This window comes from Eschrichtius robustus, chromosome 3 (assembly GCF_028021215.1).
Source record: "Eschrichtius robustus isolate mEscRob2 chromosome 3, mEscRob2.pri, whole genome shotgun sequence".
Taxonomy (NCBI): Eukaryota; Metazoa; Chordata; class Mammalia; order Artiodactyla; family Eschrichtiidae; genus Eschrichtius; species Eschrichtius robustus.
In genome coordinates, this window is record NC_090826.1 from 44,863,878 (window position 1) to 44,891,713 (window position 27,836).

At 41.9% G+C, this 27,836-nt stretch overlaps 1 protein-coding gene across 1 annotated transcript; it reads left to right on the forward strand.

Annotated features, from left to right (window-relative positions):
* CPT2 (carnitine palmitoyltransferase 2) lies at nucleotides 1-27,835 on the forward strand. The gene is made up of 5 exons (XM_068539898.1): nucleotides 1-256; nucleotides 12,609-12,689; nucleotides 14,462-14,568; nucleotides 24,894-26,198; nucleotides 27,219-27,835. The coding sequence occupies exons 1-5, from the start codon at nucleotides 105-107 to the stop codon at nucleotides 27,548-27,550; spliced, it is 1,977 nt and encodes a 658-aa protein (XP_068395999.1). The 5' UTR covers nucleotides 1-104; the 3' UTR covers nucleotides 27,551-27,835.
* Nucleotide 27,836: the final 1 nt, after the last annotated feature.

A 27,836-nucleotide genomic window follows, 5' to 3' on the forward strand; every position in this document is an offset into this window, starting at 1 on the left:
CAAACTGAACGCGAGTCCTTGACGGGCACTGAGGGTGGCGGACTGGTCTTTGTAACCAGAACTCCGCATTCTCCGCGTTCTCGCTGCTGCCGCCTCCCGGGACGATGGTGGCCGGCCTACTGCTGCGCGCCTGGCCCCGGGGCCTTGCCTTTGGCCCGGGAGCCCCCAGTCGGCTCCTGAGCACAGGCTTCGACCCAGGCCAGTATCTGCAGCTGAGCATCGTGCCCACTATGCACTACCAGGACAGTCTGCCCAGGTGAGCCCGGCCTCCCGGCCCCCGCCGTCCACACGAGCTGGGGTTCGGCCCCAGCCTCTCTCCAGTCACTCACGCCTATTCTACTGAACCCTCTTCCGCTTCCAAAGTTTTACCTGGGACGCTGCCGCATTCTCCAATCTGAAAATCCTGTGACTTTCAGGATCTCATGGCACTGGAACATCAGAATGCCCAAATTCTCTTCCAGAATCCCCCGCTCCCCCACAGGCATTATTCTCTCAGATTTTCTCTCTTGAACTCTTCTCCAACTCCTCCAAAAAACCGACTTCCAATCAAATATCTAATTGTCCCTCACATTTCTCCCTGAAAAATGTCCAACCTGCATATCGCCAACACTACCCTTAGCCCTGCAACTAGGTTGTCTTCCCGCATTCCTGCACAGAATATGGATGGGTCAATTCCTGATATATAATAGTTCCTCTCCCTCAATTTCTCCCAGCACGCCACCTTTTTCATGCCTGTTACTCATAACCCTCAGCCCCACTCCCCATGCCTCCAGTCCTCTTGTATTTTAGCACGCTCTCCTCCCCCAAGCAGATTCAAGTATTCATCTTACCCTCCAAGTCCTCAGCATTCTAAGTCCAGTCTTCACCTGGAAACCTTTCACCCCTACCAAACCTTCCTCAACACTACCCCCACCCTCCTCCCTAACCCACGTTACCCCCTGCAACTTCAGCCCACCCTCACAGAATTCTAGGCAGCACCCTCAGTACTCCTCCCCAAATCTTACCTTATTCACATTAGATACAGAGCCCACGCAAATTCTGTGCCTCCTCACCATAGCTACTCCCCCCCACTCCACCGCTTCTAAAACACTTCTCCCAGAATCTACTTCCCCTGTGAAACACAGCTCCCATACATCTTCCTCTCTCCTTCCCTCATCTGGTATTTTCTTTAATTCAGCTTCCAGTTTGCCCAGTCTTTGAACTCCCAGCCTTACTCTAAGCTGCCAGGTCTCCTCCAATATTAGAAATGTCCCTAAATTCCTTCACCCTCTAAAACCAAACTTTAACTTCTCTACCTACTCACCAGATAGTTCCTGGTGCCAATTTCCAAATTTGTTTCAAAGAGCCTTTTTACTTCCTTTCTCCCCAAACTGCCATCAGGGATCTCCCTCCCAGTCCAGGGGCTGGAGACCCTACCCCATGAACAGAACAAAGATTGTCACAGGCATCAACCCCGACTACTAGGTTGCTGTTTTTCTAAGGAACCCCTTAACCCATTGTCATCACTGCCCACCCCCATCCTCTCAGGAGTATCATCTGAGGGATTCTTGTGAAATTACAGTGTGCAAACATCTAAAACAAGTTAAAATGAGATTATCTAGCCCCAATCCTACTGTTTAAATTTGGCAGGAGGATGGGGAAGAGAAAGAAAAAGTCTCTGTGCCTGTGAGATACGCCTTGACCTCCTGACTATGAGCTGAGCCAGTATGTGGGGGAAAGGTGAGGAATGACAGAGCCTATCTTCACTTGCCAAGCCCAGCAACAGATGGCCTTTAACTTTCAGACAGTCCCAGGCCCCACCCAGGTGTAAGATCAGAGGGGTTTTCTCCATTTTCGAATTGGAAAGCTGGGAAGAATATTAAGAATATCAAGGAATATCAAGATCATTTCCTCCAATCCACAGCACAGATATCTTGGAGCTACAAACAGTAGCGCTCATCACCTGTGTGTAACTTTAAATGATGACTCCCTCCCCAGGCCTCCACCACCTCACCTGTGAGTTGGAAGTTAGATAAGATGAGATTCCTTTTATCTGAGATTCTGGAGAGGTAAAATGAATTGTCTTTCACACTCGTTTTGATGTCACACTTGGTGAAAAGCCCTGGCTTTGAAGTCTGGTAGAACTTAGTTTCAGATTCCGGATCTGATACTCTTTCTGTATAGCTTCAGGCAATTCAGTCAACCTCTTTGAGCCCTAGTTCTTACCTGTAAGGTAGGAACAGAACACACAATTCATAGGACTATTGTGAGGCTAGAGTGAGGTAAGATGCCAAAATAGGGAACTATCCTTATTAGTTGGCATGGGAAGGACTAGTCCCTTAGTATTAAGTGGTCCAATTGGATCTCCCTTCCTCCTTCCCTCTTCCTTTTCCTATTATATCACTGCCTTTTAATCAAGTGGCTTTGGACTTGCTTTCCTCTAGGAAGCTTTGCACTATCATTTGCTTGGTTTTTTTTTTTTTTTTTAAACTTTTGGGTTTATTTATTTATTTATTTATGGCTGTGTTGGGTCTTCATTTCTGTGCGAGGGCTTTCTCTAGTTGCGGCAAGTGGGGGCCACTCTTCATCGCGGTGCGCGGGCCTGTCATTATCGCGGCCCCTCTTGTTGTGGAGCACAGGCTCCAGACGCGCAGGCTCAGTAATTGTGGCTCACGGGCCTAGTTGCTTCGTGGCATGTGGGATCTTCCCAGACCAGGGCTCGAACCCGTGTCCCCTGCATTGGCAGGCAGATTCTCAACCACTGCGCCACCAGGGAAGCCCCCATTTGCTTGGTTTTTAGGTGTTACGTTTTTATCTTTGCTCTTTTTCAGCGTAGTCAAATATACAAAACATAAAATTTACCATTTTAACTATTTTTAGGTGTACAGTTCAGTTAGGTGTTTTTTTTAGGGTTCTATTTATACACACTGAGCAGTTAATCTCAGAATATAAAACTGCAAGTCCAAAGGAGAGAAAGGGTGGAACAACCTGACCTACACATTCACATTATTAATTTGATAAACATTTGTTAATAGGGATTTGGAGACCAGTCAGTCATGGTGAGGAGCTTACTGTATAGTGGGGGAGATTTAACAGGTAAACAGTTATGATATAATGGATAAGTGGCAAGCAGCATCTCATGGTGGTTACAATCATGAGATAGGAGTCAGATTTGATTTTTTTAAAATTAATTAATTTATTTATTTTTGGCTGTGGTGGGTCTTCGTTGCTGCATGCGGGCTTTCTCTAGTTGTGGCGAGCGGGGACTACTCTTCGTTGCAGTGCGCGGGCTTCTCATCACAGTGGCTTCTCTTGTTGCGGAGCACAGGTTCTAGGCATGCGGGCTTCAGTAGTTGTGGCACGTGGCCTCGGTAGTTGTGGCTCACGGGCTCTAGAGCTCAGGCTCAGTAGTTGTGTCGCACGGGCTTAGTTGCTCTGCAGCTTGTGGGATCTTCCCGGACCAGGGCTCGAACCCGTGTCCCCTGCATTGGCAGGCAGATTCTTAACCACTGCACCACCAGGGAAGTCCCAAAGCATGGAGTCTTAACCACTGGACTGCCAGGGAAGTTCCTCTGACCATTTTTTAAATCAGGTTGTTTATTTGACGTTGAATTGTATGAGCTGTTTATATATTTTGGACATTAGCCTCTTATTAGTCAAATCATTTGCAAATATTTTCTCCTATTCAGTAGGTTGTCTTTTTTTTTTTTTTTTGGATGGTTTCCTTTGCTTTGCAAAATCTTTTAAATTTGATTAGGTCCCATTTGTTTTTGTTTTGTTTTGTTTTGTTTTTGCTTTTGTTTCCTTTGCCTTTAGGAGACAGATCAAAAAAAATATTGCTGTGATTCATGTCAAAGAGTGTTCTGCTGATGTTTTCTTTTAGGAGTTTTATGGTTTCCAGTCTTACATTTAGCTCTTTAATCCATTTTGAGTTTATTTTTGTGTATGGTTTGATAAAATATTCTAATTTCACTCTTTTACACGTAGCTGTTCCATTTTCTCAGCACCACTTAATGAAGAGACTGTTTTTTCTCTATTGTATATTCTTTTTTTTTCTTTTTTTCTTTTTTTTAAAAATTTATTTATTTATTTTTGGCTGTGTTGGGTCTTCATTTCTGTGCCAGGGCTTTCTCTAGTTGTGGCAAGCGGGGGCCACTCTTCATCGCGGTGCACCGGCCTCTCACCATCACGGCCTCTCTTGTTGCGGAGCACAGGCTCCAGACGCACAGGCTCAGTAGTTGTGGCTCACGGGCCCAGTTGCTCCGCGGCATGTGGGATCTTCCCAGGCCAGGGCTCGAACCCGTGTCCCCTGCATTGGCAGGCAGATTCTCAACCACTGCGCCACCAGGGAAGCCCCTCTATTGTATATTCTTGCCTCCTTTGTCATAGATAAATTGACCATAAGTGTGTGGTTTTATTTCTGGGCTCTCTATTATGTTCCATTGATCTATGTGTCTGTTTTTGTTCCAGTACCATAGTGTTTTGATTATGCTAGCTTTGTAGTATGATCTGAAGTCCGGGAATGTGATATCTCCAGCTCTCTTCTTTCTCAAGATTGTTTTGGCTATTTGGGGGTCTTTTGTGTTTCCATACAAATTTTAAAATTATTTGTTCTAGTTCTGTGAAAAATGACATTGGTATTTTGATAGGGATTGCATTGAATCTGTAGATTGCTTTGGGTAGTATGGTCATTTTAATGATATTAATTCTTCCAATCCATTAACAAGGTATATCTTTCCATCTGTTTGTGTCATCTTCGATTTCTTTCTTCAGTGTCTTATAGGTCTTTTACCTCTTTAGTTAGATTTATTCCTAGGTATTCATTTTGATACGATTATAAATGGGCTTGTTTCCTTAGTTTCTCCTCCTGATAGTTCATTGTTAGCATGTAGAATGCAACAGATTTCTGTATATCAATTTTGTGTCCTGCAACTTTACTGAATTCATTGATGAGCTCTAGTAGTTTTTTAATAGTGTCTTTAGGATTTTCTATGACGTAGTATCATGTCATCTGCAAACTCTGACAGTTTTGCTTCTTCCTTTTCAATTTGGATTCCTTTTATTTCTTTTTCTTGTCTGGTTGTTGTGGCTAGGACTTCCAATAGCATGTTGATTAAAGGGACAAGAGTGGAATTCCTTGTCTGGTTCCTAATCTTAGAGGAAATGCTATCAGCTTTTCATCATTGAGTATGTGTTAGCTCTGGAGTTATCATATGTGGCCTTTATTATGCTGATGTATTATTATTATTATTATTATTTCTTGTAGTTGATTTCTAGTCTCACAGCATTGTGGCTGGAAAAGATGCTTGATATGATTTCAGTTTTCTTAAATTTTCTGAGGCTTGTTTCGTGGCCTAGCTTGTTTTGAGGCTTGTTCTGTGACCTGTCCTGAAGAATGTTCCATGTGCACTTGGAACAGTGTATTCTACTGTTTTGGGATAGAAGGTTTTTTATGTATCTATTAGGTTCTCTGGTCTAACGTGTAATTTAAGGCCAATGTTTCCTTATAGATTTTTTGTCTTGATGATCTGTACATTGATGTAAGTGGGGTGTTAAACTCCCCTACTGTTATTGTGTTACTGTCAATTTCTTCATTTAGGTCTGTTAATATTTGCTTTATGTATTGAGGTGCTCCTATGTTGGGTGCATATGTATTTAAAATTATTATACCTTCTTCTTGGATTGATCCTTTGATCATTATGTAGTGTCCTTCTTTGTCTCTTGTAACCGTCTTTGTCTTAAGGTCTATTTTGTCTAATATAAGTATTGCTACCCCGGCTTTCTTTTGATTTCCATTAGTATAGGATATCTTTTCCCATCCCCTCAAATCAGTGTGTGTCTTTAGATCTGAAATGAATCTCTTGTAGGCAGCTTATATATGGGTCTTGTTTTTGTATCCATTCAGCCACTCTATGTCTTTGAATGGAGCATTTAGTCCATTTACACTTAAAGCAGTTATTGATATATATATTCTTTTTATAATATAAATTTATTTATTTATTTATTTTTGGCTGTGTTGGGTTTTCGTTGCTGTGCACGGGCTTTCTCTAGTTGTCTCAAGCAAGGGCTACTCTTTGTTGTGGTTCACGGGCTTCTCATTGTGGTGGCTTCTCTTGTTGTGGAGCATGGCCTCTAGGCGCACGGGCTTCAGTAGTTGTGGCACGCAGGCTCAGTAGTTGTGGCTCGTGGGCTCTAGAGCGCAGGCTCAGTAGTTGTGGCGCACGGGCTTAGTTGCTCCATGGCATGTGGGATCTTCCCGGACCAGGGCTCAAACCCGTGTCCCCTGCATTGGCAGGCGGATTCTTAACCGCTGAGCCACCAGGGAAGTCCCGATATGTATATTCTTATTGCCATTTTGTTCATTGTTTTGAGATTGTTTTTGTAGTTCTTTTTTGTTCCTTTATTAGTTTTGTTCTCTTCTCTTGTGATTTGGTGACAATCTTTAGTCTTACCTTTGGGTTCCTTTCTCTTTTTTGTGCATGTTATCAATTATAGATTTTTGGTTTGTGGTTACCGTGAGATTTAAATATAGCCATCTGTGTATATACATGATTGGTTTTAGTTGCTGGTTTCTTAATTTCAAATGCATTTTAACAACCCTGCATTTGTACTCTGCTTCTATATCATGATGACGGTTTTTGACATCATATTTTAGATCTAATTGTTTTGTGTATCCCTTAACTGCTTATTGTGGATATAGATGATTTTACCACTTTTTTCTTTTAACCTTCCTACTAGCTTTGTATGTGGTTGATGATCTAACCTTTTTGTATATTTGCCTTTACTGGTGAGCTTTTTCCTTTTCTAATCTTCATGTTTCTAGTTATGACCTTTTCTTTTTTGCTTAGAGAAGTCCCTTTAACATTTCTTGCAAAGCTGGTTTGGTGGTGCTGAACTCTTTTAGGTTTTGCTTGTTTGAAAAACTTTTGATCTCTCCATCAAATCTGAATGAGAGCCTTGCTGGGTAGAGTATTCTTGGTTGTAGGTTTTTCTTTTTTATCACTTTAAATATATCATGCCACGCCTTTCTGGCCTGCAGAGTCTCCTGAAAAGTCAGCTGATAACCTCATGGGAATTCCCTTGTAAGTAACTTGTTGCTTTTCCCTTGCTGCTTTTAATATTTTCTCTTTATGCTTAATTTTTACCATTTAATTACAATGTGCCTTGATGTGTTCCTCTTTGGGTTCATCCTGTATGGGACTCTCTGTGCTTCCTGGACTTGGATGTCTGTTTTCTTTCACATGTTAGGGACGTTTTCAGCTATTATGTTTTCAAATATGTTCTCTGCCCCTTTCTCTCTCTCTTCTCCTTCTGGGACCCCTATAATGTGAATATTAGTACAGTTGATATCGTCCCAGAGGTCCCTTAAACCATCCTCATTTCTTTTCATTCTGTTTTCTTTTTTTTGTTCAGCATGAGTGATTTCCACTACCCTGTCTTCTAGCTCATTTGATCTGTTCCTCTGTATCATTTAGCCTACTGTTGATTCCTTCTAGTGTATTTTTCATTTCAGTTAGTGTATTCTTCATCTCTGTTTGATTGTTCTTCATATTTTCTAAGTCTTTGTTAAAAACTTCTAACTTCTTGCTTTGTGTATCCATTCTTCTCCTGAGTTCTATGATCGTCTTTACAGTCATTACCCTGAACTCTTTCTCAGGTAGATTGCCTATCTCCACTTCACTTAATTCTTCTTCTGGGGTTTTATTTTGTTCCTTCATTTGGAACATGTTCCTTCGTCACTTCATTTTGCCTAACTTGCTGTTTTTATCTCTGTGTATCTGGTAGGTTGGTTATGTTTCCCAATCTTGGAGAAGTGGCCTTTTGTAAGAGATGTCCTATGCATCCCAGTATTGCACTCCTCTTTTGTCACCAGAGCTATATGCTCTAGGGGTGCCCCTAATGTGGACTGCGTGGGTCCTTCTCCTGTGGTGGGCTGACTACCATGGGCAGTCTGATAGGCTTGGTTGTCCCCTGGTCTGGTTGATTGCCAGGCCCTGCCGTGTGCAGAGGCTGCTGGCTGCCGGTTGGCTGGGCAGGGTCACAAGGTGGTTGGCTGCAGAGCTCCGGCAGTCCCAGGGCTAGTGCTGGCTCACTGGTGGGCAGAGTCAATTCCTGGGGTCTGGCTGCAGGGCCCGGGGGGCGCAGAGGTTCCGGATCTGGTGTTGGACTGCTGGTGGATGGGGCTGGCTCCTGACACAGCTGGCTGCGGGGTCAAGGGTGTCCCGAAGTGTGTGTTGGCCTGCTGGTGGGTGAGGCCAGGGCCCAAGTAGTCCCAGGGCAGGTGCTGCTGGCCAGCTGGAGTCTGAGCTGGGTCCTCCAGCTGAGGGGCTGTTGTTGCCCTGGGGCTGGTGTCCACCAGCTAGTGGGTAGGCTGGTCCTGAGGCTAGAGCAGGCTTACTGGTGGGCAGGTCAGGGATTTGAGGGCTGGTGCCTGCTCACTGGTGGGTGCATCTGGGTCCTGTGGTCTCTGGCTGCAGGGCCCTGGGGGTCCTGGGTCTAGTGCCTGTGCACTGGTAAAATTCATACTTTTAAAGTGTACAGTTCCATGGGGGGAGGGTTATATAATCACAGAGTTGTGCAGCTATCACCACTATCTAATTCATCACCTCTCCCCGTCATTAGTAGTCATTCCCCATCCCCCCAACACCCTTGGTAACCACCAGTCTACTTTCTGAAAAGTGACTTGTTTAAAATTTGAACTCGGGTTTGTTTGGCTTCAAAGCTTAGGCTTTTCCAGCATAGCATACTGTCCCTAAACAAAGAACGAATTCACAGTTGACAGGATTATGCTCCCTTGCATACCTTCAGTTTTCTTCCTCGTTGCCTGCTTGGAAGAGCCTCTGTAAGTGTCAGAGTTGATAGTGTCAGAGCAGGGGGGATCACCGATGGAGTATCCAGTCAGAAGAGGGCAGAGGAGCCAGTCTTGAGAAAACTGGCACTTTTAGGGCAAGAGGACATAATGGAGGAAAAGAGAATCAGAAGAAGATGTCAAAACCAACAGGGTGGGAGAAGAGAATCTCTAACTCCATCTTCTGCATCCTTAAAGGATCTCATGGTCTGCAGTCTGATGGGGAAGAGAGACATAAATACATAAATGCCACTAAAAATGATAGAGAAGAATATAGGGTCCTGGGGTGCGTAGGGGGGTAAAGGAAGGTAATCAACTAATTCATTTAACACACATTGAGTACCTGTTCTGTGCCAGCCCATGTGCCAGTGGAGGTGAGAAAAGGGGATTCAGAGGAAGAATCCTAATGAGTGGTGAGCTCCCCTCTCTATACATCACCATAATCATGCGAGCCAACTCTGTGCATTTCTTCCCAGCTCCACATTCGGTGACATCATGTTGGTAGCTTGAACTTGGCCATGGTGGGAGATTTACAGAAATTGGTAAATGCTACAAATCAGGGCTTCACCCCCCTACCCCCCAGAGAGCTGGTTTACTAACCCAGCATTCCTTGGAGTGGATAACAGAGGAGGATGGGGAGAAGGTGGTACAATTAGATTTGAGAGGAAAGAAACTTGTTTGATGTTGATGGCAGGTTGTGGAGGTTAGGAGGGTGTTGGTCCTTCCTAGAAGTTGGGGAGTGGCTTTCTTTGAGGAGAAATCTGAAGGCAAGTGGTATTTACAGAATAGTCAGATTTTGAGAAAGGTGAGGAGGTAGAAGAAGTTCTGGAGAAGAAGTTATAGAATATAGGGTAGTTTATTCGGAAGGGAATGGGAGTGGCTTTCTTTGAGGAGAAATCTGAAGGCAAGTGGTATTTACAGAATAGTCAGATTTTGAGAAAGGTGAGGAGGTAGAAGAAGTTCTGGAGAAGAAGTTATAAAATATAGGGTAGTTTATTCAGAATGGAATGGGGGTTCTGCAAGATAGAGTGGAGGTGGCTAGTGAAGAATAATAGCTATGTTATTAAACTGGATGTTGCTGAGTGGGTCGAAGGGAATGGTTGGGGACAGGGTTTGTGCCTAAGGTGGGAGGTGTCAAAAGAGGAGGGAAGCAGGAAACTAGGAGGGAAATGAAAAGGAGATGGAAAGAGCTGTCTATAGATATCAATAGGTATCTGGGTTCTACAAATACACATTCTATATGTGCTATATGTTTAGTGCCTACTATATGTCAGGTACCTTGTTAAGTTCTTTATATATTTGTTTCATTTAATCCTCATAATGGTCCAGTGAGCTAATATTTAACACATGGAAGAAGAAGGGCTGGAGAGGTAAGAAATTTTCCCAAGATCACCTAGATAGTAAGTGACAGAATCCTGGATGCAAACTCTGAGTTATCTGTGAGAGTCCAAAGGCTGTGAACCTAACCTCTCCATATACCAGCTGTGCTGGTGATAGACTTGTGCTGGGTGGGGCTGGAACTTGGCAGGATTTCAGATCTTTCTGTGAGGCAGTTCTTCTCTCCAACTTCCTGTGAGGCAGGAAATGGAGTCTGAGGGACATGAAGTAATTTGCCATCTATAACCATATCAGAGAGATTAAGTGACAGAGCTGGGACTTAAGCCTAGGTCCGATTCTAAATCTCCTTGTCTTTTCACCGTCAGTAGTTCTTATACTTTTAGATTTCACAGATCAGTAAAATTATAGGGGAAAATACTGTTATCAACATTATTTCTTAAAAAAAAAAAGACCTTTAATGACTCTCACCCAAAAAGGGGGGATGGGACAATCTCAGAATTAAGAACAGACTTTTCATGTAAGCAAATTTAGCTTTGTGAAAAGCTCACTGTACTATCCATGTTTGTTTTATTTCCTTGTGAACCAGTAACTTCACAACTATGGCCATCTTCTGCTAGTATCAGATAATCCAGTGATATGGACAATGTTGTTATTTGACATTTACATTGAGGGTATTTTATAGAAGGCAAAAATATAGACTTGGTAAGTTTAGCATATTCATTAAGTGATCTTTGATAATTTTTATAGAAAACAGGTGACTTTGTATCCATGATAAAAATTTTTCTGTAGAATCTATACTGCCTTAATTTAGTTCCATTGAGAAAATTCAGTTTGTTGTACTAATAACTCCAAAATAAATCATCACTCTGAAAACTTACTTTACCCCACTAAAGTAAGTTCAGGCTAGAGTTAACACTCCAGAATCTTTTTAATAAGGACCGCTTTTATAAAACTGCCATTGCCTCTAATTTAGAATTGTTTAAAAAGAAGGTAAATTTTCCTTAATGTCCCTGCTGTATCAAAACAAAGTCTTGAGAAAGGTAAGTAGGTAACTTTGTACTTAAGAGGTAGCTGAGGGCTTCCCTGGTGGCACAGTGGTTGAGAATCTGCCTGCCAACGCAGGGGACACGGGTTCGAGCCCTGGTCTGGGAAGATCCCACATGCCACGGAGCAACTAGGCCCGTGAGCCACAACTACTGAGCCTGCGCGTCTGGAGCCTGTGCTCCACAACGAGAGAGGCCGCGATAGTGAGAGGCCCGCGCACCGTGATGAAGAGTGGCCCCCCTCCTCGCTGCAACTGGAGAAAGCCCTCACACAAAAACGAAGACCCAACACAGCCAAAAATAAATAAATAAATAAATAAATAAATAAATAAAATAATAATAATTAAAAAAAAAAAAAAGAGGTAGCTGAGGTAGTGTTGGGGATTTTCTGCGTAAGTCCATGTAAGGGGACCTACAGTGTTAAAGTGTTGTGAATGGTTACTCAGTGCAGCCTAAGTCCATGATGGCTGTAAATTCAGATTTATTTTTTGACATTGTATTTTGGATAAACATGCATTGAAAAATAAACTGAAGAACTACGGTGTATCTTATAGTAAGGTCTTAAACTGTGTTTTATGGATAACTTTTCAGTTTTCCTAAATGGCTGCTATATTTAGATAGTTTGAATGTATCAGTGTTAATTTTGAGTTGGCAGAGGTAACCTAACAAACTTGGATTAAGTTTTGGTACTAGGGGATATATCTTTCAATAAAATTATTAACATGAAAAAAAAAAAGTATGCCTCACAACATAGCCCTGGTGTTTTCATTTCACTGTGGACCTGTAACTTCATCGCCGTAGCTGTCATTGGGAATCCACTGGTAGAGAATGATGAGTAAGTAAGCATGGAGGAAGATTTGGTTCTTCCTCACAGGACTCCTGTTGAGCTGGGCATGGCCTGATGGTCGATCCCATGGTTGGCTGGCCCATTGGACAGACCTGTGTTTCCCTTTTGTATGATTCTCTGTCATAAAATACACTAGAAAATTTAAAAATAGAAGTTTTTTTCATCTTGGGAGAGAAAAAGACAGTCATTCAAACTAAGGGTAGAAATAAACTCAGTGCCAGTATAGGGTTAACACAGGTATTATAACTGTGACAGGAAACAGGAATTTTGGGGCAGCTTCTGCTTCCCCATTTTGAATCTGTTAGTATGTTTACTAATTCAGCTTATGAAATTCATCATTAATACATTAAAAAGTTATTATTTTACTTAAAAAAAAAAGAGCTACCAATGATACTTAAATTCATCTATTCTCATTTGTAAGTGGCTTCCTTTTGTCGTTTTTTTTTTGGAAAGAAGTTAATTATCCAGTAATTATTGGTTAGTTTGGGTTGGGAAGCTAGTTAACCTCTTCCACAGATTGTCACCCTTACACTTGACCTTACTTTCTTCCCAGGCTGCCTATTCCCAAACTTGAAGACACCATTAGGAGATACCTCAGTGCGCAAAAGCCTCTCTTGGATGATGGCCAGTTCAGGTAAAAGCTGAGAACCCTGAATGGCCATGGATGGGTGGCTCAGGGGAGGCTGGCAAGTGCTGGTGAACCAAGCTTCAGAGAGTGTCTGTGATTTGATTGGGTCACCAGACACCTAGGACCTAGTCTTTACATTTGCAAGTTCAGGAAATAGATTTTCACTCATGAAGGGCTGACTAAGCCCTGAGGTGAGAGTCTCTTTAACTAGACTCAACAGGCAATGGTTTATAAGCCAGAATGCCAAATTTGTGCTGTCTTGGTGGGTGTTACCTGGTAGGCTAGCTGGTACCAGTCATTTACAGGGGGCATGTGCTCTTGGTAGGGAGGTTCATTAAGGAGAGCATGTGGCAGACCAGAAGTTTGCTTGGTGAGCATATGTACTGGGTTGGATAGTGTGCCCTCCAAATTCATTCCCTTTTGAGAACCTCATTATGTGACCTTATTTGGAAATAGGGTAGTTGCAGATGTAATTAATTAAGATGAGGTCATACTAGAGAGAGCTGAGTCCTTAATCCAATATGATTGGTATACTTATAAGAAGAGGAGAGACACAGAGACAGCCATGTGAGGACAGAGGCAAATTAGAGTGGATTAACAAGCCAAGGAATGCCAAGGATACCTGGTAACACCAGAAGCTAAGAGAAAGTCCTGGAACAGATTCTCCACTGGAGTCTTCAGAGAGAATATGGTCTTGTCAGCACCTTGATTCTGTACTTCTAGCATCCAGAACTGTGAGAGAATAAGTTTCTGTTGTCTTAAGCCATCCAGTCTGTGGTACTTTGTTATGGCAGTCCTAGGAAACTAATTCAGTATGGAATTGGAAAATAATATTGGATATTGTCAAAAAGCGGATTCCATCAAGCTCTTGTATCCTGGTATAGTACTCTTTTTCCACAATGGGAATTTGTTGTGCAAATAACTAGCCTTCTTATTAGAATCACGGAGTCCTTCAATGGACAGTGATGGAAAAAAAAGTTGAACCATTCATAATGTAGTCCTCTGCTTTTAAATATTCCACATTAGTCACTTGAAGCTTCTCTTGACATGGTAATGATGTAATAGCTACCTGTTATTAAGTATTATGTTTCAAACTATCCTAAATCCTTAGCTCTATAAATATTTTAAAAACCATGTAAGGTGGTGTATTATCTCTATTTTACATATAGAGAAACTGAGACTGAGAGAGATCAAGTAACTTGTCCAAGGTTACAGAGTTTGAAAGTAACAGAGCTAGAATTCAAATTTAGCTCTTCTTGGCTCCAAAGGTTATATCATTTTCTCCATGCCAAGCTGCCTCCTGGATTACACATTGTTTTATGAGATGTGGATTCATCTTCCTGATCAATCATTTTAAGATATCCTAGATTTATCTGTTTAGGTTGATTCCTGTTCTTCTGACCAGAAGTACTTTCTGATCTCAGTCCCTGGTTCTAGGGATATGCTTTGGGGACCCAGAGTTCTGTGATGAGTTCTTGGCCATGAGTCTAAAAATCATCTATTCCCCAGCCACATAGCACAGGGAGATCAGCTCAGTGCTTTGTGACCACCTAGAGGGGTGGGATAGGGAGGGTGGGAGGGAGACGCAAGAGGGAGGAGATATGGGGATATATGTATATGTATAGCTGATTCACTTTGTTATAAAAGCAGAAACTAACACACCATTGTAAAGTAATTATACTCCAATAAAGATGTTAAAAAATAATAATAATAATAAATAAATAAAAATCATCTATTCCCTGCCATGGTTTGATTCTATCTTTTCTTGAATATTTCAGGAAAACGGAACAGTTGTGTAAGAGTTTTGAAAATGGGATTGGAAAAGAACTGCACAAGCAGTTGGTCGCTCAGGACAAGCAGAATAAACATACGAGCTACATTTCAGGTGGGTAGGCAGGGCTGTGGGCTTGATATTTCCAGAGCCCTCCGTAATGGAAAGCAAGTCATCTTCTCTCCTGTTTTAATCTCACAGATATCTTTGGTGAGACCAGCACTGAAGTGTTATCTCATCCTCTCTCCCTGAGGTAAACATTAAGGTTGAGTGAGTTCATCCTCCACTGAGGTGCTGCCTGGAGTCCATGCTCAAGAGCAGTAGCTTGCCTGCTCTGTAGGTGGGATCAAGACAGAACCTAATCATTGGTTCTGTCTGTAAAGGATGCAGGATTTAGTCCTATGTCCTGTGTGTATCATTCTAGGTCCTTCACGGTCTGGCCCAACTGCCCGCTCCAGCCTCATCTCTTACCATCCTCCCTGACACACCCATGCTTCAGCAAAACTGAACAACTCCTTCCCTCAACCCGTTACTCTTTCATTCTTCTGTGCCTTTATCCATGTTGTTCGCACCACCATTTTTTACCTGGCAAATTCTTCCTTTAAGACCCAGTTAGGGTGGTTATCAGAGGTTCGGGACAGGGGCTAGGCAAAATGGGAGATGGGGATCAAAAGGTACAAACTTCCAGTTATAAAATAAGTAAGTCCTGGGGATGTAATGTATAACCTGGTGACTATAGTTAATAATACTGTATTGTATAGTTGAAAGTTGCTGTGAGTACAGATTTTAAAGCTTCTCATAAGAAAAAAAATTTTGTAAGTATGTATGGTGATGGATGTCAGCTAGACTTACTGTGCTGAGCATTTTGCAAATATACAAATATATTTGTATGTACAAATATCAAATCATTATGCTGTACACTTGAAACTAATATAATGTTATATGTCAATTACATCTCAATTAAGAAAAAAAAAAAAAGATCGGGTAGGATGATTTTTCTATGAAACCTTTCAGCCCTTCTTCCCATTCAGAGTTGGTTGCTTCCACCTCTGTTCCCACAGCACTTCTTTTAACTCAGTTTATATTTTTAATAAGGTTATACATGCATATAGTTTAAAGAATCAAATAGTTTTCTCAGGCTTGTTAGGAGAAATGGAAATTTCCTGACCTTGCCCTAATTTCTCACTTCTCCTTTCCCCCCATTCTCTAAATTACTTACTCATATTAATGCATCTTTTGTAGTTTTAGGCATTATCTATTGATGTCTCACTGTAAAAGATTAGGATTTAGCAGTCTCATATCCTCACCACATTTCCATCCCCTCATTGTCACAGTATAGTTATTTGTAATTTTCGTTTGCTCAATACCTAGTGTTTACACTATTATAATCATGTAAACAGTATTGTCAGCTGAATTGTGTAGCACATTGGAATTTTTTTTCCTTTCCCATATGAACTTTGTTTTCTCTGAAGTTAATAATTATACTTTCTTTTGTTTTGCTTTCTATGTGCTTAATAATTTACCTGGGATTTTTTTTTTTTTAATTCTCATCTTCCTTCATAGTCTGTCTCGAATTTGCTTTTTGCTGGCTTGTTTTACCCTCTTTTCTTTCTTCAGATGTTTCATAATCCTCCTCTGTTGTCTTAGATCTGAATGAGATATTTAAAAGTTGTGGGAAGCTCTGTAGATGAGGGTGTGCTTGTCAGTCACAGCTTCATTGTAATGTGATCAGCTAAACCATTTCCTCGGGGTGCCCCTAATGTTGGTGTCTTTGGGTTAGACTCCCAGGGAAGGCTTTTCCAGTAAACTGCCAAAAGGTATTTTCCTGTTTGCTGCTGTTGTAGGAGTGGGATAAGGGAAGAAAGCTTGAGCTCTCATATGTGACTTATGTCCCCCAATTTTACTTTCTCCAGTGAATAAAACTTAAGTCTCCTATTGGAGTGGGGAGGGAATCTGGGGGGTGAGGTGGGGGTCTAATTAAACAGCCCTTCAACCAGATATATCTAGGCTGCTACTTCCTGAGCCCTCTGGGGGTTCTGCTGTGTAAATCATACTGTTTCTTGGCTTTCTCTGCTGCCAGGTTAGGGTTGGCTTCCTTGAATTGGCTAGAGAGCTTTCCAATTTCTAGTATTTGCTCTTTTCTCCTCTCTCATTCTCTTTGCCTTATTGGTTTCTGTCTCTTTAAAATTCTTTTACTGAAGGGATCAGAGGCATAAATTCATGTCTTCTTTTGCCAAATATGTCTTGCCCCCATTTTAGTGCTTTGCATTATGTTTTAATTCTATTTGTCTCCATCAGAGTTCTTCTGAATTAAAGTCCATGCCCTATTCCTCTCTATATCCCCTGGGCCAGGGCCTGGCACAGCACTGATTCGCAAGGAATGAAATGGAATGAATGGACCAACAAATGAATAATAGATAAATTCATGTCCATTAATCCTTTCCCAATATTTATATGTAAAAACTATTTCCTTGAATCAAAGATAGACTATATTTGATTAGGAAGTTCCTAATCCCACCAAGAACTTCCCTTGAAAACACATTTTCTGATAAGATACTGCCTCTGGAATTTTTACAAGCAAAACATCCACAGGAATACAGAGGGTTAGCTGGATTGGTTCACTCGCACTGATAGTTATTTCTAATTGCTTTTCAAGCATTTCCTAAAAGAGGGAGTGCAGTAATGTACATAGTACACAGAATGATGGTGAAGACTTTTTGCCGTATTAGGGAGACAGTCAGGTGTGAATGTTGTCCCTGAAAGGAGATGAAGCACGAGAAACCTAAGCTGATGGGGTAGGAATTAACAACTATTCTATTTCAGCATGAATGCCAGTGAGATATTATTGTTTTTTATTTCTGTAAGTGTCAAAAAAGGAAAAGGAATGAGGAGGAAAAAGCAATTAATAAACATTAGGGAAATGTAAGTCAAAACCACAATGATGGTTACCCACCAGAATGGCTCCAATCAAATAAGACTTACAGTAACAATAACAAATGCTGCTGAGGATGTGGAGAAATTGGAACCCTGTATACTGCTGGTGGTAATGGTTCAGCCACTTTGTTATTTTTTTAATTTATTTATTTTATTTATTTATTTCTGGCTGCGTTGGGTCTTTGTTGCTGTGCGCGGGCTTTCTCTAGTTGCGGTGAGCGGGGGCTACTCTTCGTTGCGGTGCGCACACTTTTCATTGCGGTGGCTTCTCTTGTTGCGGAGCATAGGCTCTAGGCACACGGGCTTCAGTAGTTGTGGCTTGCGGGCTCTAGAGCGCAGGCTCAGTACTTGTGGCACACAGGCTTAGTTGCTCCACGGCATGTGGGATCTTCCCGGCCCAGGGCTCGAACCCGTGTCCCCTGCATTGGCAGGCGGATTGTTAACCACTGCACCACCAGGGAAGCCCTGGTTCAGCCACTTTGGAAGACACCCTGGCAATTCCCCAAAAGGCTAAACATAGAGTTCAGTCCAAGATGGCAGAGTAGAAGGATGTGGAGCTCACCTCCTCCCACAAATACATCAGAAACACACCTACACGTGGAACAGTTCTCACAGAACACCTACTGAAAGCTTGCAGAAGATCTCATACAACCAAAGCTGCAAGAAAGATCCCCATGTAACTGGGTAGGACAAAGGGAAAAGGGAGAAGGGGACGTGGGACAGGACCTGCACTCCTGGGAGGCAGCGGTGAAAGAGGACAGCTTCCCTCACCCTGAGAACCTCCTTCACTGGCTGGGAGGTCCACCAGGACAGATAGGGAGCTTCAGAGGCTGGAGAGGAGAGTGTGGGAGCTGGCTTGCCGCCCTGCAGGGCAGAGATACACCAACACAGATGGTCCTGGCCATGTTGCCGCATTTCTGAGCCCAAGACGCGTGCCTGCTGGTGTGTGCAGTGACTGGGTGCTGAAACTCAGGTTTCAGAGGACACACCCAGGGAGAGGACACGGTTTGGCTGTGGGGAGACATCCCAAAGGGCCTGGAGTGTGACCCAGGCTGCAACTGGGCGTGTACACAGGATGGAGCATGGGTCTGCCATAGGAGCCCCATTGTCAACACACTAAGGGAGGGCTGTGGGCGTGCCGTAGCAGCCTCACTGTCAGCATGCTCACAGCAGGGTGTGGCTCCAATCACCACAGATGCTGTGAACTTTGTGGGCGGCACACATGAAGGCGGGCCTGAAATCTGAGCTTATCTCTGGCGATCCCACTGCAGGTGCTGGGTTGCAGCTTTGGCAGGTTGCCGCTCTGGCAGATTTTGGGTTCAGGACCGCACGTGCCTGCCTGGGGGCTGTCTGAGCTGATTATCAGCAGTCCCACTGTGGGCGCAGGGAGGTGGCCCCAGTGAGTTCTCACTCTGGTGGATTTGGGACCAGAACCATGCGTGCCTGAAGGCCATCTGGGTTGATTGTAGGCGGGCTCAGGGAACACGGCTCCAGTGGGTTTATGGAGCAACCACTCTGTGAGTGCGCCTGCACTCCTAAGGGACCTCAGGTTACCAGAGCCCCCAAGCAAAGGTGTCCCCCAAGGGCAGTGCCAGGCAATAGTGGTCTTTGTGGGTGCTCACACCAGGTGGCAGGCAGCATCACAGAATCGCACGTCCTGCGTCACAGTTCCTGGGGAGAAACATGCAGCGGCTCCTTTCCCAGAGGGAGTGCTCCAGTCCCACCTGCTTCACACCACAGCTTAGAACCAGATCTGGGGACTTCTACTACAACAACTGGGGAGCAGACCCTTCCCCCCTGCAGGGCTGTGACATCCACAAAGCAAAGAGGAGGCCCCACCCAACATCCACTACAGGCTCTGGTCACCACAGCACCAAACACACCCCCTATCAAGGGGACAAGGGCCACCCTGAGGAAAGAGATGGCAAGCATCCATACTAAAAATAGCCCTCACACGAGAAATTTTGGATTCAAGCAGGCTACACAGGGACACTCCCACATAAAAACAGCCCTTCAAGACCACAGTAGATAACTCTTTCTCCTAAATTCATAGTCAGAGAAATATAAGAAAAATCAAAAAGCAGAGGAATTACTCCCAATTAAAAGAACAAGAGAAATCCCCTGAAAGAACAATGAAACAGATGACCTCTCCAGTCTACCAGACCACAAGTTCAAAAAAGAAGTAATAAAAATGCTGAAGGAATTAAGAAAAGCTATTGTTAGAAATTCAGATCATTGTAACAAGGAACTAGAAACTACAAAGAGGAGCCAATCAAAATTACACCACTCAATTGCCAAGATGAAAACCAAGCTAAAGGCAATAAATAGCAAACTAAATAATGCAGAAGAATGAATAAGTGATCTGGAAGATAGAATAATGGAAATCACCCAATCAGAACAGCAGACAAAGACAAATGAAAAAAAGTGAAAGCAACATACAAGATCTATGGGATAACGTAAAGCATGCCAATCTACACATAATAAGAATCCTAGAAGCAGAAGAAAGAGAAAAGGGGATTGAAAATGTACTTGAAAAAATTATGGCTGAAAACTTCCCAGACCTAAAGAAGGAAACAGATTTCTAGGCACGGGAAGCACAGAGGGTCCCAAACAAGATGAACCCAAACAGACCTACTCTAAGACATATCATAATTAAAATGCCAAAAGTTAAAGATAAAGAGAGAATTCTAAAAGTAGCAAGAGAAAAACAAATGGGCAGTTACAAGGGAACCCCCATAAGGCTATCAGCTGATTTCTCTACAGAAATTTTGCAGGCCAGAAGGGAGTGGCAAAATATATTCAAAGTCCTGAAAGGGAAAAACCTGCAACCTAGGATACTCTACTCAGCAAGATTATCATTTAGAATAGAAGGAGAGAGAAAGAATTTCTCAGACAAGCAAAAACTAAAGGAATACAGGGATACTAAACCTATCTTAAAATAAATATTGAAAGGTCTTGTCTAAATAGAAAAGAAGCAAGAATCTATAGGAAAGAGAAAACAACAGTAGAAGAGGTAAATATATAAAAGGATTAAAGCTCACTTAAATAAGTCAGTACATAGGTTTAAAAAAGTTTTTTTAATTCTATGAAAGTGATCATAACTACAGTGTACAGCAAAAGAATAAACATGAAGATGTAAAAATGGGACATCAAATCACAAAATGTGGGGGAGGGGAGTAAGAAAATGTAGATCTTTTAGAATGTGTTTGAGCTTATATGACTACCAGTCTAAAGCAAGTAGATTTAGTGATGGGTTAACATACTTGAAAATCAGAGTAACCACAAATCAAAAGCATATAAAAGATTCACAAAAAAACAAAAAGAAAAAAGGTACTCAAGCATAATACAAAAGAAAACCATCAAACCACAAAAGGAAAAACAAAAAGAAGAAACAAAGAAGATATACAAAATCAACTGAAAAACAAGGTTTAAAATGACAATAACTACGTACTTATCAATAATTACTTTAAATGTCAATGGACTAAAGGCTCTGATCAAAAGACGTAGAGTGGCAGGCTGGATAATAAGACAAGAACCTACAATATGCTGCCTACAGTAGACCCACTTTAGGGCAAAGAACACATACGGATTGAAAGTGAGGGGATGGAAAAAAATATTTCATGCAAATGGAAATGACAAGAAAGCAGGGATAGTAATACTTAAATCAGACAAAATAGACTTTAAAACAAAGGTCATAAAGAAAGATAAAGAAGGACACTGTATAATGATAAAAGGATCAATACAAGAAGAGGAATATTACACTCATTATCCTGCATGCTCTCAATATGGGAGCACCTAAATACATAAAACAAATACTAACAGACAAAAAGGGAGAATTGATGGGAATACAAATAATAGTAGGAGACTTTAACACCCCACTGACGTCAATGGACAGATCTTCCAGACAGAAGATCAGTAATGCAACAGAGACTCTAAATGACACAGTAGAACAGTTAGATTTAATTGATATCTTCAGGACATTACATCCAAAAAAACCAGAATACATTCTTTTCAAGTGCACATGGAATGTTGAAGAGGGAACCCTACCAAAGTCATCCTATGAAGCCACCATCATCCTGTTGCTAAAACCAGACAAAGATATTATCAAAAAAGAAAATTACAGGCCAATATCTTTGACGGACATGGATATAAAAATCCTCAACAAAATGTTAGCAAACCAAATCCAACAACGCATAAAAAGGATCATACACCATGATCAAGTTGGATGCATCCCAGGGTCACAAGGGTGGTTCAGATATGCAAGTCAATCATATGATACACCACATCAACAAAAGAAAAGACAAAGACCATATGATCATCTCAGTAGATGCAGAAAAAAACATTTGATAAAATTCAAAATTCAAAATTCATTCATGATAAAAACTCTTACCAAAGTGGGAACATATCGCAATATAATAAAAGCTATTTATGGCAAACCCACAGCCAATATAATACTCCACAGTGAAACGCTAAAAGCCTTCCCACTAAATTCTGGAACAAGACAAGGATGCCCACTCTCACCACTTCTATTCAACGTAGTATTGGAAGTCCTAGCCCCAGCAATCAGACAAGAAAAAGAAATAAAAGGTATCTAAATTGGAAGGGAAGAGGTAAAATTGTCATTATATGTAGATGACATGATACTCTATATAGAAAACCCTAAAGACTCCCGAACATAGAAACTATTAGAACTGATAAACGAATTCAGTAAGGTAGAAGGATACGAGATTAACATAGAGAAATCAGTTGCATTTCTTTACACTAACAATGAAATATGAGGAAGACAAAGTAAAAAAAATCCCTTTTAAAATTGTGTCCAAAAAAAGTGAAATACCTAGGAATAAACCTGACCGAAGAGATGAAAGACTTATATGCTGAGAACTATAAAAACATTGATAAAGGAAATTGAAGGTGATTCAAAGAAATGAAAAGAAATACCATGCTCTTGGATTAGAAGAATTAATGTAGTTAAAATGGCCATACTACCCAAAGCAATCTACAGATTTAACATGATCTGTATGAGATTACCCATGACATTCTTCACAGAACTAGAACAAGTAATCCTAAAATTTACATGGAACCACAAAAGACCCAGAATTGCCAAAGTAATCCAGAGGAAAAAGAACACAGCTAGAGGCATAACCTTCCCAGACTTCAGGCAATATTACAAAGCTACAGTAATCTAAACAACATGGTATTGGCACAAAAACAGACATATGGATCAGTGGAACAGAATAGAGAGCCCAGAAATAAATCCACACACCTACGGTCAATTAGTCTACAACAAAGTAGGCAAGAATATACAATGGAGAAAAGGCAGTCTCTTTAATAAGTGGTGCTGGGAAAACTGGACAGCTACATGTAAAAGAATGAAATTAGAACATTCTAACACCATATACAAAAATAAACTCAAAATGGATTAAAGACCTAAATGTAAGACCAGATACTATAAAATTCCTAGAGGAAAACAGGAAGAACATTCTTTGACATAAACCACAGCAATATTTTTTTAGATCTGTCTCCTAGAGTAATGGAAATAAAAGCAAAAATAAATGATTGGGACCTAATTAAACTTAAAAGCTTTTGCACAGCAAAGGAAACCATAAACAAAATGAAAAGTTAACCTGCGGAATGGGAGAAAATTTTTGCAAATGATGTGACCAACAAGGGATTAGTCTCCAAAATTTACAAATAGCTCATACAGTTCAATATCAAAAAACAAACAACCCAATCAAAAAATGGGCAGAATGGGACTTCCTTGGTGGTGCAGTGGTTAAGAATCTGCCTGCCAATGCAGGGGACACGGGTTCGATCCCTGGTCTGGGAAGATCCTACATGCCGCAGAGCAGCTGGGCCCGTGTGCCACAACTACTGAAGCCCACGTGCCTAGAGCCCGTGCTCTGCAACAAGAGAAGCCACCGCAATGAGAAGCCCACGCACCGCAACGAAGAGTAGCCCCACTCGACGCAACTGGAGAAAGCCCGCGCACAGCAGCAAAGATCCAATGCAGCCAAAAATAAATTTAAAAATAAATAAATAAATAAATTGTATATCTTAAAAAAAAAAAAATGGGCAGAAGACCTAAATAGACATTTCTCCAAAGAAGATATACAGATGGCCAACAGGCACATGAAAGGATGCTCAACATTGCTAATTAGAAAAATACAAATCAAAACTACAATGAGGTATTACCTCACACCAGTCAAAATGGTCATCATCAAAAATTCTACAAATAATAAATGCTGGAGATAGTGTGGAGAAAAGGGACTGCTGGTGGGAATGTAAATTGGTGCAGTATGGAGAACAGTATGGAGGTTCCTTAAAAAACTAAAAATAGAGTTACCATATGATCCAGCAATCCCACTCCTGGGCATATATCTGGAGAAAACGCTAATTCGAAAAGATACGTGCTCCTCAGTGTTCATAGCTTCACTGTTTACAGTAGCCAAGACATGGAAGCAACCTAAATGCCCATCGACAGATGAATGGATAAAGAAGATGTGGTATATATATACAATGGAATATTACTCAGCCATTAAAAAATGAAATAATGCCATTTGCGGCAACATGCGTGGACCTAGAGATTATCATATAAACTGAAGTAAGTGAGACAGAGAAAGACAACCATCATATATCACTTATGTGTGGAATCTAAAATATGATACAGATGAACTTATTTCCAAAACGTGTTTGAAACAGACGCACAGACATAGAAAACAAACGTATGGTTGCCAAAGGGGGAAAGGTTGGTGCTGGGGAGGGATAAATTAGGAGTTTGGAATTAACAGAGACACACTAATATATCTAAAATAGATAAACAACAAGGACCTACTGTATAGCACAGGGAACTATATTCAGTATCTTGTAATAATCTATAATAGAAAAGAATCTGAAAAAGACTAGGTATACGTATATGTATAACTGAATCACTTTGCTGTACACCTGAAACTAACACAACATTGTAAATCAACTGTACTTCAATAAAAAAAGAAAAAATTAATAAAAAATCAAACAATTTCAGTCAAAAAAAAAGGGGGTTAAACATAGACTTACCATATGACCTAGCAATTCCACTCCTAGCTATATCCCCCAAAAGAACTGAGAACATATGTCCACAGGAAAATTTGTATGTACCAGCATTATTCAAAATAACCAATAAGTGGAAACAACCCAAATGTCCATGTACAAATGAATGGATAAACAAAATGTGGTACATTATTGGAACATTATTTAGCAATAAAAAGAAATGAAGACTGATATATGCTATAGCATGGATGCACCTCCAAAACATTATCGTAAGTGATAGAAATCAGATGCACCACATATTATATGATCCCATTTACCATTTATGAATTATTGCAGAGCAAAAACATAATCAGAAAATCCCATCCTCTGGAGGTTAATGTCACTTCTGAATATGCTTGATTTTTTTTTTTCTTTCTCAAATTTTATCTTTAGGAACTGCATTAACTCTTTATTGTTCTTTTTTAATTTTTATTTTTTAGGTCCCTGGTTTGATATGTACTTAACTGCCCGAGACCCCATTGTCCTGAACTTTAATCCATTTATGTCATTCAACCCTGACCCAAAGTCCGAGTACAACGACCAGCTCACCCGGGCAACCAACTTGACTGTCTCTGCCGTCCGGTTTCTGAAGACACTTCGGGCTGACCTTTTGGAACCAGAAGTGTTCCACTTGAACCCTGCCAAAAGTGACACTGACACCTTCAAGAGACTCATATGCTTTGTGCCTTCCTCTCTGTCCTGGTATGGCGCCTACTTGGTCAATGCATATCCCCTGGATATGTCCCAGTATTTTCGGCTTTTCAATTCCACTCGTTTACCCAAACCCAGTCGAGATGAACTCTTCACTGATGACAAGGCCAGACACCTCCTGGTCCTAAGAAAAGGACATTTCTATGTCTTTGATGTCCTGGATCAAGATGGGAACATTGTGAGCGCCTCAGAAATCCAGGCTCATCTGAAGTACATTCTCTCAGACAATAGCCTGGCCCCCGAGTTTCCACTGTCATATCTGACCAGTGAGAACCGGGACATCTGGGCAGAGCTCAGACAGAAGCTGGTGAGTGGTGGCAATGAGGAGGCCCTGAGGAAAGTGGACTCTGCTGTATTCTGTCTCTGCCTAGATGACTTCCCCATTAAGGACCTTGTCCACTTGTCCCACAACATGCTGCACGGTGACGGCACAAACCGCTGGTTTGATAAATCCTTTAACCTCATTATAGCCAAGGATGGCACTGCTGCTGTCCACTTTGAGCATGCTTGGGGCGATGGTGTTGCAGTGCTCAGGTTTTTTAATGAAGTGTTTAAAGACAGCACTCAGGCCCCTGCTGTCACTCCACGGAGCCAGCCAGCTAACACTGACTCTTCTGTCGCTGTACAGAAACTCAACTTTAAGCTGAACGATCCTTTAAAGACTGGCATTAGTGCTGCTAAGGAAAAATTTGATGCCACCATGAAAACCCTCACCATTGACTACATCCAGTTTCAGAGAGGAGGCAAAGAATTCCTGAAGAAGCAGAAGCTGAGCCCTGACTCGGTGGCTCAGCTGGGCTTCCAGATGGCCTTCCTGCAGCAGTACGGGCAGACAGTGGCCACCTATGAGTCCTGTAGCACTGCAGCATTCAAGCACGGCCGCACCGAGACCATCCGCCCGGCCTCCATCTTCACAAAGAGGTGCTCTGAGGCCTTTGTCAGGGAGCCCTCCAAGCACAGTGCTGGAGAGCTTCAGCAGATGATGGCCAAGTGCTCCACGTACCACAACCAGCTGACCAAAGAAGCAGCGATGGGTGAGACAGGGTTTGGGGAGCATGCCCTTAGGCCTTGTTGCCCTCAGCACTGGGGTAAGCCTCAGCACTATTCTACCCCACATCTGATTTCCACCTCTTCACTAGGTTTAATCCACCTGCCAACTGATTATTATTTTTTTCTACCTTAGCAGTCCAAACAGCCAGACTAGCCATTAGGGTTCAGAATATTCTCTCCTCCTAAGCAAGGATGGGGAAATGCGTCTAACTTCGTCCTCATTTAAGGTCACTTTCATCCGTGTTACATACTCTCTTCCTATTATTTATTGGTCATCAGACTCACTTCTGACAACGTAGGATTTCTAAGCCCACGGCCCCTCTTACTTCACTTCGGTTGAAGTGCATTGGCTGCCTGTAAATAGGCCATCTCAGAAGCTCTTCCCAACCTAAGTGTCATCCTTCTTTGCCTCTTCATAGTAAAATTCGAGACCTAGAAAGGACCTGGAGGATGACACAGTCCAGTCCTTTCATGTAGCCAAAGTCCTGGAACTGAAAGGGACCTCCAAGACATTCTAGTCTCATCCTTCTCTATTTTATAAGTATGAAACTGAGACCACTGGCTCAGGGTCACACGGCAAATTAGCAGGAAAGCGGAGATTAGAACCCTGGTCAAATACCCCTTCCATTTTGTTCCACTGACTCAATCTTGTCTTTTACACTTGATTTGGACTTTGGCTTTTACCTTAGTTTTTGAGTCCATAGTGTGCTCTCCACGTACTTTTCTTGACTGTTTGACTAAACTGATTCAATTTCAAAATTTTAAAAATCATGTTCATTTTAGGCTGATTTTTAGCTCAGCTGTTCACAGCTTTTTTAAAAGGAATATTCTAGAATAAACTCCAGAGGTTAGCAAGCTGGAGGTGTGCATGCAGAGATAAACCCTTCTTCCACTCTCAAGGATGCTGTGAAGGTATTCCTACCATGGGTGGGAGGTTTTACCAAGTGAGGTCCCTTTCAGTTCTGAGATTCTGAGACTCTGGTTTTCCATTTTGTCTCTGACAGGCCAGGGCTTTGATCGACACTTGTTTGCTCTGCGGTACCTGGGAGCAGCTAAAGGGATTGACCTGCCTGAGCTATACCTGGACCCTGCATATAGGCAGATAAACCACAACATCCTGTCCACGAGCACGTTGAGCAGCCCAGCAGTGAACATTGGCGGCTTTGCCCCGGTGGTCCCTGATGGTTTTGGCATTGCGTATGCTGTTCATGACAACTGGATAGGCTGCAACGTCTCTGCCTACCAAGGCCGCAATGCCCATGAGTTTCTCCAGTGTGTGGAGAAGGCCTTAGAAAGCATGTTTGATGCCTTAGAAGGCAAAGCCATCAAATCTTAACTTCTGGATGGATGAAAAGCCTCTACTGCTTCATCAACATGAAAACTGGGGCCTCTGTAGCCAGTATGCACTGTTCTGTGACTAACGAAACTAATTGTGAGGTGCCTGAGCACCAGTGCTATAAGGTTTGAGCTTTAAAACCATGGTTTTAAAGCTAAACGTGTAATTTCCAAGTGGGACTAGATCACAACTAAAGATAATGTGAGATTTCAATTTTAAGGACATTTGATCAGGAGGTAAGACTTAGAAAATAACTCAGGTGTATTTATTGTTGAAGCAGAAATAA